Source organism: Electrona antarctica, assembly GCF_951216825.1.
Source record: "Electrona antarctica genome assembly, chromosome: 8".
Classification (NCBI taxonomy): domain Eukaryota; kingdom Metazoa; phylum Chordata; class Actinopteri; order Myctophiformes; family Myctophidae; genus Electrona; species Electrona antarctica.
The window spans coordinates 56,814,473-56,828,303 of NC_136789.1; the positions used below are offsets into that span (position 1 = coordinate 56,814,473).

At 41.6% G+C, this 13,831-nt stretch overlaps 2 protein-coding genes across 6 annotated transcripts in view; both read left to right on the forward strand.

Moving 5' to 3' along the window:
* LOC306928416 (kelch-like protein 23) overlaps positions 1–4,624 on the forward strand; it is a 375,750-nt gene extending 371,126 nt beyond the window's left edge. For all 5 annotated transcript variants that reach the window (XM_079508496.1, XM_079508495.1, XM_079508498.1 and 2 more), the window contains 4 exons: positions 811–951; positions 1,079–1,259; positions 1,344–1,467; positions 4,054–4,624. In XM_079508496.1, the coding sequence (XP_079364622.1) occupies positions 811–951; positions 1,079–1,259; positions 1,344–1,467; positions 4,054–4,209 (602 nt within the window). In that variant the 3' untranslated portion in view covers positions 4,210–4,624. The remainder of the gene's footprint in view (positions 1–810; positions 952–1,078; positions 1,260–1,343; positions 1,468–4,053) is intronic.
* Positions 4,625–5,443: 819 nt separating this feature from the next.
* rars1 (arginyl-tRNA synthetase 1) overlaps positions 5,444–13,831 on the forward strand; it is a 36,947-nt gene continuing 28,559 nt past the window's right edge. Inside the window, exons 1-4 of the mRNA XM_079508500.1 lie at positions 5,444–5,636; positions 10,405–10,542; positions 11,658–11,846; positions 13,506–13,614. Of these exons, the coding sequence (XP_079364626.1) occupies positions 5,589–5,636; positions 10,405–10,542; positions 11,658–11,846; positions 13,506–13,614 (484 nt within the window). The 5' untranslated portion in view covers positions 5,444–5,588. The remainder of the gene's footprint in view (positions 5,637–10,404; positions 10,543–11,657; positions 11,847–13,505; positions 13,615–13,831) is intronic.

The following is a 13,831-nucleotide window of genomic DNA, read 5'->3' on the forward strand; positions in this document are numbered from 1 at the left end:
TTTGAAAAATCGTGCAAATCGGAATATATATTCTTTCACAGTGAAGATTTTTAACTCAAATCTTTGCTTCGGGGGGGGGGGGGGGGGGGGGGGGGATCCCTGGAACAAAATATTTTCAGATGGCGGCCGGTGGCCAATCGCATATACTTTTTGTGGTCCTTGACATGAAATGGCTTGAGAATCGCTGACATAGAAACATATGTTTTTCAGAAAACTGTCATGATTTAGAAGACTTTTTGGAGAATCTGGTCACGGGTCTTAAAGGACCACTTCACCACTTTTCAATCTCTTCATATAAGTGGTCCTCACTAATGTTCATGATAAAACACTACCATTTTTTCCTACTCAGTCTGTGTCTCATAGGAGGGCTTTGGGCAGTTCGGACACCCGTCCACCAGTGACATCATCATTAGGCAGATTTTTTTTAAAACAAGAGTTGTTTTAAAATATATTTAGATTTGTATTATCGTGAGAACGATGGCTTCAACTTTTGCATTGCAACTTTTCAGGAAAAGAAAGCCTGCCGTTTCTATTAGCTTGGATTCACCATCGATGATGTCACTGGTGGACGGGTTTCTGAACTGCCCACAGCCTTCCTATGAGACACAGACTGAGTAGGAAAAAATTGTGGTATTTTATCATGAGTTTAGGACCAATTATAGGAAGAGAAGTTGAAAAGTGGTCCTTTAATGGTTTAACGGAAAATGACCAAAGCATTTGTCATTACTTATTCATCCTTCTCCCACCGACGATGAATAATATTTTGTTTGTGTGTCCTCCTGGTCCCTTGGTGTCGCTTCGCTTTTATAGGGGATTGTTCCATCAGAGGTGGGCCCGAGATGTTTAAGTATGACCCTCAAACATCCGTGTGGACAGAAACCGCTCGTCGTCGCAGGCTTCCTCATACTGATTCAGCTGCCTGTGTGCTCAATGGACAGATATATGTTCTAGGTATTATTACTGTTCTCAATGGCTCTTTAGTTCCATAATAGACTCACTTCTACTTCACTATAGTTTTGGCACATGAGACGGAGACCAATAACAGTCACCATCCTGTTAATTCCCGTCTTATCTACAGGTGGTAATCTTGCTGATGACTTCAGGGATGAAGGGTCCTCCTCGTTTGTGTTTGTCTACGACCCACAGACCGACCGATGGGAACACCTCGCGCCCACCATGAGAAAGCGACGTGCCTCTCCTAGTGTGGTTGTGGTGGACGAAACCATCTACGTAATAGGAGGGACAAGCAGGACCATCACGTAGGTTGATGTTTCATAAAAGTCTGGCTGCTCGTTCACACCAGACATTCCTCTCATGGCTTTTTTTGTCTCTTCATTTTGTAGTCAATATCCCATTGAGCGGTACGACAACATCATCGACTTTTGGATGATTGTGGGGAAGAAGCCCCAGGGTCGCAGCGCATTCAGCTGTGTTTCTCTCATGCTGAGGAAGGACATATCTGCACAGGTGGGTAAAATGGCACTTTAACCCTGAGAGTGTACATATTGAACCAAAAATGTTTTTGCATTCCAAACTGTCTAATCTCAGGTGGCAAGACCCTGCAGCATTACGTTTTCTTCAACACTTCCGTATAGACACAAACTGTAATAAACAAAATGCTATAGTGGTGTCGCCAAAAACGTAAAGAATAAAGCAGCCTCCACACATCCATGCTTTTTTATCGCAAGCTTTCCATAATGACGACGAACACAGTATTACTTTAACCCTAGAACACTAAACCCAGGTGATTTTCACCCGGACAATTATATTTTTGTAATTTTCATAATGCTGCTGATGTCTGAGGTGGGTGGGTCTTTCACTACCTTCATGATGCTCAGTGACATCATAGAAGGTAGGTTTGTTTCTCTGCCCATGCACATCCCTGTTTCTTCTACAGGCAGGTGTTTAGTAACCTGACTCTGCCAGATTGCGGCAGTATTGAGTTCACCAGTTCCCTCCTCCTGCCTGCATCTGGGATCTCTCAAGCAGAAACGATGAACCCGGAAGCAGCGGGACAAACATTTGATATCTCCATAATAATTTCGAGTATTCTTGTTAGGTTGTGTTTACATTGCGCTGTGGCAGCGCTTCAATATGTCATAAGTCTCGCGTTGATCCCGCCTCTAGCGGCCTCATACAGCCGCATATCGCTCCGGACAGAATTGGACCGGAGTACATTAGGGTTGGGTGACGATACGAATCTATCGTCAATCGCGAATGTGCGAGTCCAATCGCCGAATATTAGGATTTTTCGGGACGATCGGAATCAATTTGGGCCAGCAAAGTAGTAACAGCGGCCGGGTGGAAATCCCCTCCTCTCGTTATAATGGTATGGTCCCAGAGTCCCCGCACTCCGCAGCATCACTCTGGCAGCCAGAGTAAAGGCTGGGACCCGGGACCGAGCCGAGGGAGGCTACTGTACTGTAGCCTACAGGTTGTTTACGCTCCGGAGTCCAGAAGTTTAATAATATACAGCCTCCTTTTATATACTCTATGGTGTAGGCTCGGGGATCGTTAGCTTAGCGCTTAGCTTAGCGTGTAGCTACTGATTCAACCCACTGATTGAACTTCATCTCCGCCTGTAATCTAAGTTATTTTTTTTTGAACGTGAACGAACCCCGACACTAGCTGCAAAAATAGACAGATCTACAAGCTCTCAACGCGTAGCGAACGGGGCTGCAAAAACAGGCAGGGCGCGATGCCTTGAGAGCCTGTGGATCAGCAGCATGGGGGCCGGCGCGGGGAGGCAAGAGTTCTCCGGGGAGAAGTTACTAGGGCATGCTCTTATACTCTATGGGCAGGCTACATGTTGCTGCGGCTAATAACACTGTCACCAGCCAGTGGTTGTGATGTTAGCCTGGCTTGCAGCTGCTTGTCCGTTCCAACTTCACTTCATCTCCACCAGTAACTTATTTTGTTACCCTGGCTGCGCAGCTGCGCTGCAAAAACAGACTGATCTACAAGCTCTCAACGCGTAGCGAACGGCGCTGCAAAAACAGGCAGGACGCGGTGCCTTGAGAGCTTGTAGATCTGGCTTTTTTGCGACCTGCAGTGAGCTGTTCTCACTTTACTTTTATGACACGAATATATCGTCCATCGGCGATTTTTGGACAGACGATGGGCGATTGAAAAACATTGGCATATCGCCCAACCTTAGAGTACATCATCTCTGCCTGAGAGTTCCCAGACTCTCCCTGCTGGCAGAATGCAAATGTTGTCTAGCAGGGGGAGTGGTTTCACCAGGCTAGGTGTTTAGTGATAGTGATGGAGAAAAATCCTATACACCCGCAATGGTCTTTTTTTTATTTTTTCTCACAGGGGTGCCCAAAAGGTAGATTGCGAGGCTGTGCAAGTAGAACACATGCCATTGTGACCCTAAATAGTTATGGAAAAAAACTATTTTGGCATTTGTCACTTGATTGATTGACATCAAGAAGGGCCTGTGAGCTCCCTTTACACTTTAGTTGTATAAACATGTACGAGTCAAAGAACCCCAAAATCTACCACTTCCATACAGAATGGCAGGAAGACTATTTCCCCCCCCCCCCATCTCATTTCCCAATACAAGTGTATTTTTCTTATATGTAACGCCAGCACCGATATTCCAAAGCAGTCTCAGGTAAAATCTTTACGTATTTTCAGCAATGGGATATGTTTTTTTGGTGGGTAGATCTTGTTCAGCTGGTCATTTTAAAAGTAGATCTCAAGTCAAAAAGGTGTGGGCCCCCCTGCTCTGGACCAAAGGAGAGGTTACCAGCTACATTACATTACGTTTTTTAGCAATATTGTTTTAATATCCCCCCCTCCCCAATATTATCAATATGATATTTCATCATATTGATGTAATATTAAAGAGTACCTCAAGTTGCCATGTATCATGTTTTGATGAGAAATATCTTTCCCAAATATACCCCTGTGTGTAGTGATGGTGTGACAACATTATTACTAGTGTTCTATGGATAAATGAAATAAGTGTGTGTACTGTGTAGCAACTATCTGAGGTACTACGCATGTCTAAATGACCACTCAACTTACTGTTGAACATTATTGTAGGCGGAGAGTAAGCAGATCACCTGCGCAAACTGCAACAGAGAATTCCGCTCAAGAGGCGGACTGAGCAACCACAGCAGACGCTGCAACACAACAACACACCAAAGACTAAACCCTGGTGCATACTCCCACAGTGACAGTGACTGTGACAGCGACTGAGTGACAGAAAGTCCTGGTCAAATCTTTGTTAATTACAAGAGAAAGTTGCTCTGTCAAATGTTGTACTCGTAGTACTTATACAAGTTATTTATTTATGTTTAAGCTCAAGATTTAGTTATTTTCTTTAAATTTAAGCTCAGGTTTTTCCAAGTTACAAAGTTTTTTTTTTTTGTAATATGAATGCATTATTACTGCATTGAGCTCTAGAAATGTTGTAAATGCTCTTATCAAAATCTTTCAGAGATACAGCGCGTCAAATGGGAAGTTAGTAGACCAGCTATACTTTCCACTATTTTTGTAATGGAGCATTTCTATATGTATTTCGTTTTTGAAAGAAATTCTCCAACACTGCATACTTAATTTTCTTTTGTAACATAATTGATATTAAAAAAGGAAATTGCCTCTGAAGTCTGAACATTACTGTTTTTTTCTGTTTCTCTTCTACACTTTCCACCATGGATTGGAATACCTAATTATTTGGACTGTTTAACAAAATATTTCTTTCTCAATTGTTCTTTACCTGCAGTGCACCTGCTTTGAATGTTATCAACCCATAATCGCCTATTAAGTACAGTAGAGCGCACAGTTCACTACAATACAGTACAGTAGGCCTAACTGAATATATGTATAGTTGCACTGCTCGGTTCACACAGGTGTGATTTTCTTTACCGCTTGGAGGAGGCGATAACTTCAATATCTGTATTGGATCAAACAAAGATGTGCTATATTCTTGGTGATAATGATATACAAATTAAAAATGGAGTTCATGCCTGTGTCTTGGCCACCTCCAATTTAAGGACCACTTCACCACTTCAACCTACCTTCATATAATTGGTCGTCACGTCACTAATGTTCATGATAAAATGGCAAAAATGCCACAATTTTGAGTGGTATAGAAGAGTAGAGTAGACGGCTGTCGCTGGCTGGCTTTGTCCCTGGGTCTGAGCATGGAAATAGCATATTTTCACCACCAAGTGTCACTGTTGCACAGCCTAACACGCACACACACGAAAGCCAGGGAGGGAGGAGAGCTAGTACAGTACAGCACATGTCACTCACTTCACACGGGTGTGATTTTTCTATGCGTCTGTCTGTCTCATAGAGTCTGATTCATAAACGTCCCCCCGTGGCAGCAACAGCCATTATGAGCAGCGGTGTCTCGCGCGTATACTCTAAGGTTTATGTACGTGACGTGTGCGACCGCTCCTTCTTTACACTTCACCGTGTCGGCTTGGTGTCACTGTCATGTCATTCCCTTCCGGTTCATTGCTCTGTTCTCCACACACACACGTTTCATTCAGACTGAGGCAGAGACAGCGCAGCTGAGTTTATATTTACTACTAATATTAACAAACAGAACGCTTTGAATTCAGGCTCAAATGATGGACGAGCAGCTGTGTGCGTACACGAGCAGGCTGCAGGAGCAGGTGAGTGCTGTAAAACAGGTTGTCATGTGAAACAGCTGCATGACTGACACTGGCATGACACACAACATGCTAAACTTAGCCCCTCTTGGAACCCTCGTAAAAGGTTTCTGACATTTGGATGTTTACCGTAAACATCCAAATGTCAGAAACCTTTTACGAGGGTTCCGAGAGGGGCTATGCTAAACTATGCTAACGGTCTACTGCAGTGGTTGAAAGTGGGTTTCGGGTACCCCTGTGGGTCCTTGAGGAAGTTCCAGGGGGTCCCCAGCTAAATGATGATTTGTACACTCTGAGTTAAATTAACATTGATTTTTTTTTTAACAATATAAATTGAGGGTCCCAGAGATAGACATGCCATTATATGGGGGTCCATAGCCTAATTAATGTCAAACTGGGGGTCCATGAAATGAAACTGGTTGAGAAGCACTGCTAAAGCCGTAAACATCTTCTCTCATGGGGGTCCCTGGCATATCTTTTCAAATGGGGGTCCGCGGGGGCCGGGGCTAATTAGTGTCTATTTGGGGGTCCTTGACACGAGAGAGTTTTGGAACCACTGCTGTAAAACATGCCATGTAAAACAGCTGCATGACTGACATGACACACAACATGCTAAACTATGCTAACGGTCTACTGTTTGTGTTTGCTGCTGCTGATGTAACCGATGGCAACTAGTAGTTACTGCATGGTATATTGGCCAGTATGGCATTTTAAGTTGCCAAATAGCCAGTGATGGAGGAAGTACTCACAGGTAAAAGTATCAATACTGCAAGTCTGCAATGTAGAAATACTGTTACAATTAAAGTACCAAATTATACTCATTGTGTGCAGAATGTCACAAGTTCAAAATGTAAACAAATTTATGGTGAACTTGTACTATTTTCAAATGGCTGAAGTGGTTATTTGTTTTGTATTAGTCATCTGTATTAGTAACTAGTACGTTTTGCAGTGGAGTAACAGTACAATATTTGCGACTGAGATATAGTGGAGTTAAGTACCACTAGTGCCAACTAGTTGCTTTAACTGTTGGTAAATAGCTAATGGCACCCAGTAAATGATATAACTTATGTTTTTCACCTTTTCATGTTTTATGTTGGTCATCGGTTCACGGTAAACAATACACTGGGTGTACATCAATGGAGACTTAGAGAGTGTGGAAAAGAGGTGAAAAAACAAGTGCTAGCAGGTTGGAATGGGTGGAGAAAAGTGTTATAATTAGAAAGTTATCAGCAAGAATGAAAGGGAAGGTGTACAAGATGGTGGTGAGACCAGCTATGTTTGTTTAGAGACAGTCGTGAAAAGACAGGAAGCAGAGCTGGAGGTAGCGGAGACTAAAATGTTGAGGTTTTCTCTGGTAACAAGGATGGGTAGGATCAGGAACGAGTACATCAGAGGGACAGCGCATGCCAGATGATAAAGCCAGAGAGGCCAGACTGAGATGGTTTGGACAATGTACAGAGGAGGGATCATAGTGAGTACATCGATAGAAGGATGCTGAGGTTGGAACTGCCAGGCAGGAGGCCTATAGAGGAAGACCAAAGAGAAGATTTATGGATGTAGTGAAAGAGGACATGAAGTTAGTTGGTGTGAGAGAAGAGGAGGCAGAGGACAGGGTGAGATGGAGGCAGATGATTCGCTGTGGCAAGCCCTGAAAGGAAAAGGAAAAGAAGAATATTATTATAAACATCACATAGTTATGACAAAAAAAGGTGTAGGCTGAATCTTATTCTGCCTACACCCTTTCCACATACAATATATACATGACAAATAAAGAAAAACTAAATGTAACAGTTGGTAACTATTACTGGCTACTTACTGTTTACAGTCTGTGTGATTATAAAGTTGGCAATGGTAACTATTTACTAAGTACCCAGTAAATGATGTAACTGTTACTGTTGCTAACTACAGCTCCATCTCAATTAATTAGAATATTGTGTAAAAGTTCATTTTCTACCGTAATATAATTAAAAAGGTGATACTTTCATATATTCTCAATTCATTGTGCATAAAGTGAAGTATTTAAAACCTTTTTTTTACTCTCGATGATTATGGCGTACAGCATATGAACATCAAAAAAAAAAATCCTATCTCAACAAATTAGAATATTTTACGAGACCTCTAAACGAGAAATGTCGACCATCTGAAAAGAATATTAATGTATGCAGTTAATACTTGGTCTGGGCTACTTTTGAACAAATTATTTCATCAACGTGGCGTGGCATGGAGGTGATCAGCCTGTGGCACTGTTGAGGTGTTATGAAAGCCCAGGTTTGCTTTGATAACAACCGTAAATTAATTTGTATTGTTCAGTCTTACGTCTCACACCTTCCTCTTGACAATACAACCTAGATTCTCTGTGAGGTTCAGGCCAGTTGGCTGGTCAGTTAAGCACAGTAATACCATGGTCAGTAAAAAATGGTAAAATGGTGCATTTATATAGCACCTTTATCCAAGGTACTCAGTACACCAATTACTAGTAGTTTTGGCTCTGTGGGCAGGTGCCAAGTGCCGCCTGAAAAGGAAGATCAGCATCAACATAAAGCTTGTCAATGTACGGAGGCACACAGTGCTGTATAATATCATAAATAGATGGTTGTGCTGAGACTTGACAAAACACAGTGATGATTTTGGCCATGTTATCTACTGGTGTTGATCCACTGACAGTGAAAACTTAACAATGGTTTCAACCGTCATTGACTACATTGTGCTTCAGTATGACATATGCTGCTAATTTTCCTTTCCAGCTCGATTTGGCACCTGCCCACAGTGCCAAAACTACTAGTAACTGGTGTACTGACCATGGTATTACTGTGCTTAACTGACCAGCGAACTGGCCTGACCTGAACGTCACAGAGAATCTAGGTTGTATTGTCAAGAGGAAGGTGAGACTCAACAATACAAATGCATTCCCGGCTGTTATCAAAGCAAACCTGGGCTTCCATAACACCTCAACAGTGCCACAGGCTGATTACCTCCATGCCACGCCCCATTGATGAAATAATTTGTTCAAAAGTAGCCCAGACCAAGTATTAACTGCATACATTAATATACTTTCAGATGGTCGACATTTCTCATTTAAAACAACTTTTTTTTAGTGGTCTCGTAACATATATTCTAATTTGTTGAGATATGATTTTTTGATTTTCATGAGCTGTATGCCATAATCATCAAGATTAAAACAAAAAAAAGATTTTAAATACTTCACCTTATGCACAATTAATTGAGAATATATGAAAGTTTCACTTTTTGAATTATATTAGGGAAGAAAATGAACATATACACTATATTCTAATTCATTGAGATGGAGCTGTAGATACTGGTAGTGTTGTACCCAATATTTAATTTGTGTTGATAAATTGTTCAGAATGACATGCTAGTGTGGCGTGTTGTGGGCTTGTAGATCTGATATTTTCGAATAGTCAAAGTCAAATAAGGGTTAAAACGATTTAACTGATTTTGATGCTATATTATTTATTTAGTAACTCATATTGCTGGCGACCCCCTGTATCCCTCTCAAAGACCAATTGGGGTCCCCGCCCGGACGGACAGACCCCACTTTCAGAACCATTGTGAGAACTCACCAGTTTACCAACTCTTAGAGAGAGAGAGAGAGAGAGAGAGAGAGAGAGGCCTACTTATCTTTGATATTCACATACTCACCTTTTTATCATCATCTAGCTGACTATTTTAATTGCACAAAATAATTTGATCACTTGAAATATGAAATGAACTATAACATCTGTGGGGTTGACATACTACAGTACTACACTGATGAAGACAGCATGTTAGCATAACGATGAAGACATTGATGAAGAACCTTCGCCGCGGCGACTTGGTAAACTGGCGAGTTCTCCGGTATCCCATAGGATATGTCCAATGTATTCGTTTAGCTCTCATTCACATGTTCAATGACATGAATTAATGTGCACGGAGCTTTTGGTTTTCATTTTACGTGCACTGACTGAACATTTGTTTCAATGTGACTGGGACACCATTTTCAGTTTCATTTTGAGTGGGAGATGTTCTTGGCATCATTATGTTAGTGCGACGTATTAACCCATTTTGGCCTGACGTCGAAATAAAAGAAAAGTCTCCTGAAAGAATATATTCAAGGATTTTCATGAAAGCATTTTCACGATTTTTCAAAAATAGCAGACCTACAAGCTCGTAGAGCTTGTAGATCTGCTATTTTTCAATAGCTAAAGTGTAACATAATGCTTAGTTAAAACACCAAAAGGGGGTTCGCAGAACTTCCCGCCCAGAATGGGTCAACAGGAGTTGCATGGCGAGTCATTGGTGTGCTTGGGGTATTATACCTTGGTTATTATACCTATGTGCCCGCCGCACAACTGCAGCTCAAAAGTACAACAGCAACATAGCAGGTGTTGAACTTGACTCATTGCAGAGAGAGGACGGACAGACAGGTTGTTGGATTTTTACTTAGCCTGCCTTAAGTGCCTTTAGTGAGTGTCGAGACAAACAAAAAATATTGTATTCTTCATTCAAGTGATTGTTTGTTTTTTCCTTGTACGGTTGTTAGTTTTTTTTTTTTTTTTTGACGACATCTGTATCAATAATTATGCAGCCAAATGTTTGTCGGTCCCAATTTGTAACCACTTTGAACTTGGCAGTGCACTGCTGTTTTGGGCATGTTGAAAATAGCAGATCTCTAGTGCTCACAACGTTGACTGTATATTTTGCGTGGAGCTCAGCAGATGGTTTGATTTAACCTCACTTTACGTGTGTGTGTGTGTGTGTGTGTGTGTCATAGGAGCGACAGATCCAGTCTCTCTCAGCGGAGGTGGAGAGTCTTCAGAACCCAGTGTCCCAGGAGGGCCTGTCGCCCCAACTGGATGATCTGCGAGAGGAGAACACCCGCCTCAAATATAGGCTCAACATCCTCAAGAGGGTACCCCTCTCTCTCTTTCTCTCTCACTCACTCACTCACTCACTCACTCACTCACTAATACATTTAATGTACAAACTACAAAGAAATCACTGACACATTTAATCATTTCTAAATTCTAATACATTTTTCTTTAAAAAAAAGTTTTACAAAATAGCATAAATAGTTGATCTACAAGCTTAAATTACAACACGTCACAAAGTGGCATTTTGTAAGCTTGTAGCTCTGCTATTTTTGAAAAATGTATGGACATTTTTCAACATTGAGATGATTATGCAAAAATCTTTCGGATTATTTCCAATAATTGTGATTTGGCGATTATGTCGTAATTGTGACAGGCCTGCCTACCTCTGTCTGCTCTGCTCTACAGCCATCATCACTTATTCTCTACATTCTCTCTCTCTCTCTCTCTGCCTCTCATTCACTCTCTCTTTCTCTCCATGTATCTGTCACTCTCTCATCCCTCTCTCATTCTCTCCATCCCTCTCTCATTCTCTCCATCCCTCTCTCATTCTCTCCATCCCTCTCACTCTGTCATCCCTCTCATTCTCTCCATCCCTCTCTCATTCTCTCCATATATCTGTCACTCTCTCATTCTCTCCATCCCTCTCTCATTCTCTCCATCCCTCTCTCATTCTCTCCATCTCTCTCATTCTCTCCATCCCTCTATCATTCTCTCCATCTCTCTCATTCTCTCCATCCCTCTCTCATTCTCTCCATCCCTCTCTCATTCTCTCCATCCCTTTTTAATTTTCCATATCTCGCATTCTGTCCATCTATCCCGTTTTCTCTCTCTCTCCCCCACTATCTCTTTCATATCGATATAGATTTAATCCTCCCCCCTCCCAATTCTAAGCTTATGTTTGAAATACTGACCAAGAGTAACACTGCATGCATGATGAGTTTGTTTTTGTTAGTTTTGTAAAACACAATACAGTTTCTGTCTTTGCTCTCCAGTCCATTCCATTTTTTGTTTTTGTTTTTTAGTTGTCTTTTTGCAAAGCCTCATTGTTAGTTGCTAACTAAAATAAGAATTCATTTAATTGTGTCATTGTTTTTTATTGAACTATTAACGTGTGTGTGTGTTGGTGTGTGGTGTGCGTGCGCGGTGTGTGCAGAGCCTTCAGGAGGAGAGGAGTGAGTGCAGCAAGTCCATGATGAACATCAACCAGCGACTGGGGGAGATCTTCGGCGAGGCCATCAGGGCAGCGTGTCCGCAGCTGGACAACCCTCCCCTGGCCGTCACCCCCAACCAGCAGGCCAAGTTTGGAGACTACCAGTGCAACAGTGCCATGGCCCTGGCCCAGGTACAAGCTCTTAGCACAGGGCTCTTCAACAGGTAGACATGGCCCTGGCCCAGGTACAAGCTCTTAGCACAGCACAGCACAGGGCTCTTCAACAGGTAGACATGGCCCTGGCCCAGGTACAAGCTCTTAGCACAGCACAGGGCCATTCAATAGGGGGGGTCCTCAGAGTTACTACTGGGTCTCCACCTAATCTTTGTCATCATCATCATCACCTTTATTTATACTCTGAAGTACAATTGAGAGCAAGCCCTCATTTTCAATGTAGCCAAGGTTACAATACACACGATGCAATAAAAAATACCTCCATAACACAATATAATTGTAAATCAGGCCAAATTACAAAGGAACTTTATGCAGAACAACCAGTCAGTTTAAAAGCGTAACTATCTGAAAATACTCATTTGCATGAATCCCACTATCTGTGAAATCTATGACAAAGTATATGCGACACAGTTTTATACAATATGTAGTGGGGGTCCCTGCTTCCTCTCTCTCAGCTAAGGGGTCCTCGACCTGAAAAATGTTGAAGACTTTGGCTCTAACACTTTTACTGTACGTTACTCATTAACCACCTAAACCATATGTACGCCCCCCCCATACCTTTGGCAAAAATAGCCGATCTACAAGTCTGCAATTCCTTCATCACAAATTCTGCCACATTTCCGCCACAGAATAGGAATGCTAGGGTCCTATTTATCATATAGGTTAAAAGTTACCCAAAAAAAAGGAAATACCCCAAAGTAGTGAAAATGGCTTACCTGCAAGTTCACAATGCATCAAATAACACAACAAACTTGTAGAGGCTATTTTTTGACATGTATAATGTTATTATATTGGCATTAATTTATGAGTGGAATATGGATTTCTGTCCAACACGACAATTATGTGTCCTGAGAAATAAATCTTAACGCCTTCATAATGTTATCATTTTTGTCGTAGCCGCTTTTAAACCTTATTTTTCATTTGGTTTTCTCCAAGGTTTATTTTCACAAAACCATGTTTATTGACACTAAAAACCTGAACTGTTTGACCGTATGTGACAATGTTGAAATGTGTTATTATTAAGACCTGAGACCAGATTCTACAAATCTCTTCTAAATCATGAGTTTTCTAAAAACTCTCTAAAAATGTTTCTATATCCGTGGTTCTCAGACTATTTCATGTCAAGGACCCCAAAAAACACCCCCATCTGAAAATATGTTGTTTCAGGGACCCCCAGAAACAAAGATTTGAGTTAAAAACATTTGCTGTGAAAGAATATATAGTCAAAGATTTGTGCCACATTTTCAAGACTTTTCAAAAATAGCAGATCTATTTTTCAACAGCTAAACTTTAAAATAATTAAAGTGTTGAAAAGCTAAGGCGACACAGATGCGTCCTCAGGTCTAAATGCGTTAACACATTTTGGGCGGGAACCCCTTTTGGTGTTTTAAACATTATGTTATAATTTAGCTATTGAAAAATAGCAGATCTACAAGCTCATAGCGCGCCACCGAGTGGCGCGCTACGAGCTTGTAGGTCTGCTATTTTTGAAAAATCGTGAAAATATTTATTTCAGAAAACTGGAGGATTTAGAAGATTTTTTTTTTAAATTTCAACGTCAGGCCTAAATGGGTTAAATGTGCGTTAACCGTTTCCGGGCATGAATGTCTGCTGTAGATGCTGAAGGCCCAGAACCAGAAGGTGAACCCCAGGGAGATCGCTGAGAGGATCATGCAGAACATTCCTGACAACGAACTCATCCAGAAGACGGAGATCGCAGGACCAGGTATACACAAAGAGTTAACGGCTTCAGCCAGGACACAGTTCAGGTGCTGTTTGGACCCTCAAGGTTGTGTTGCTTATGCTGGGTTTCCATTGGTCGGCTTGGCCCGGGTCACGATTAGGGATGTTAATTATTAATAGGCGTTAAATACTGATCGTGATCAATCAAAGTCGGCGGTTCTATATTCTATTGGGTGGTTTTCTGTGAATGTAATGCTGTC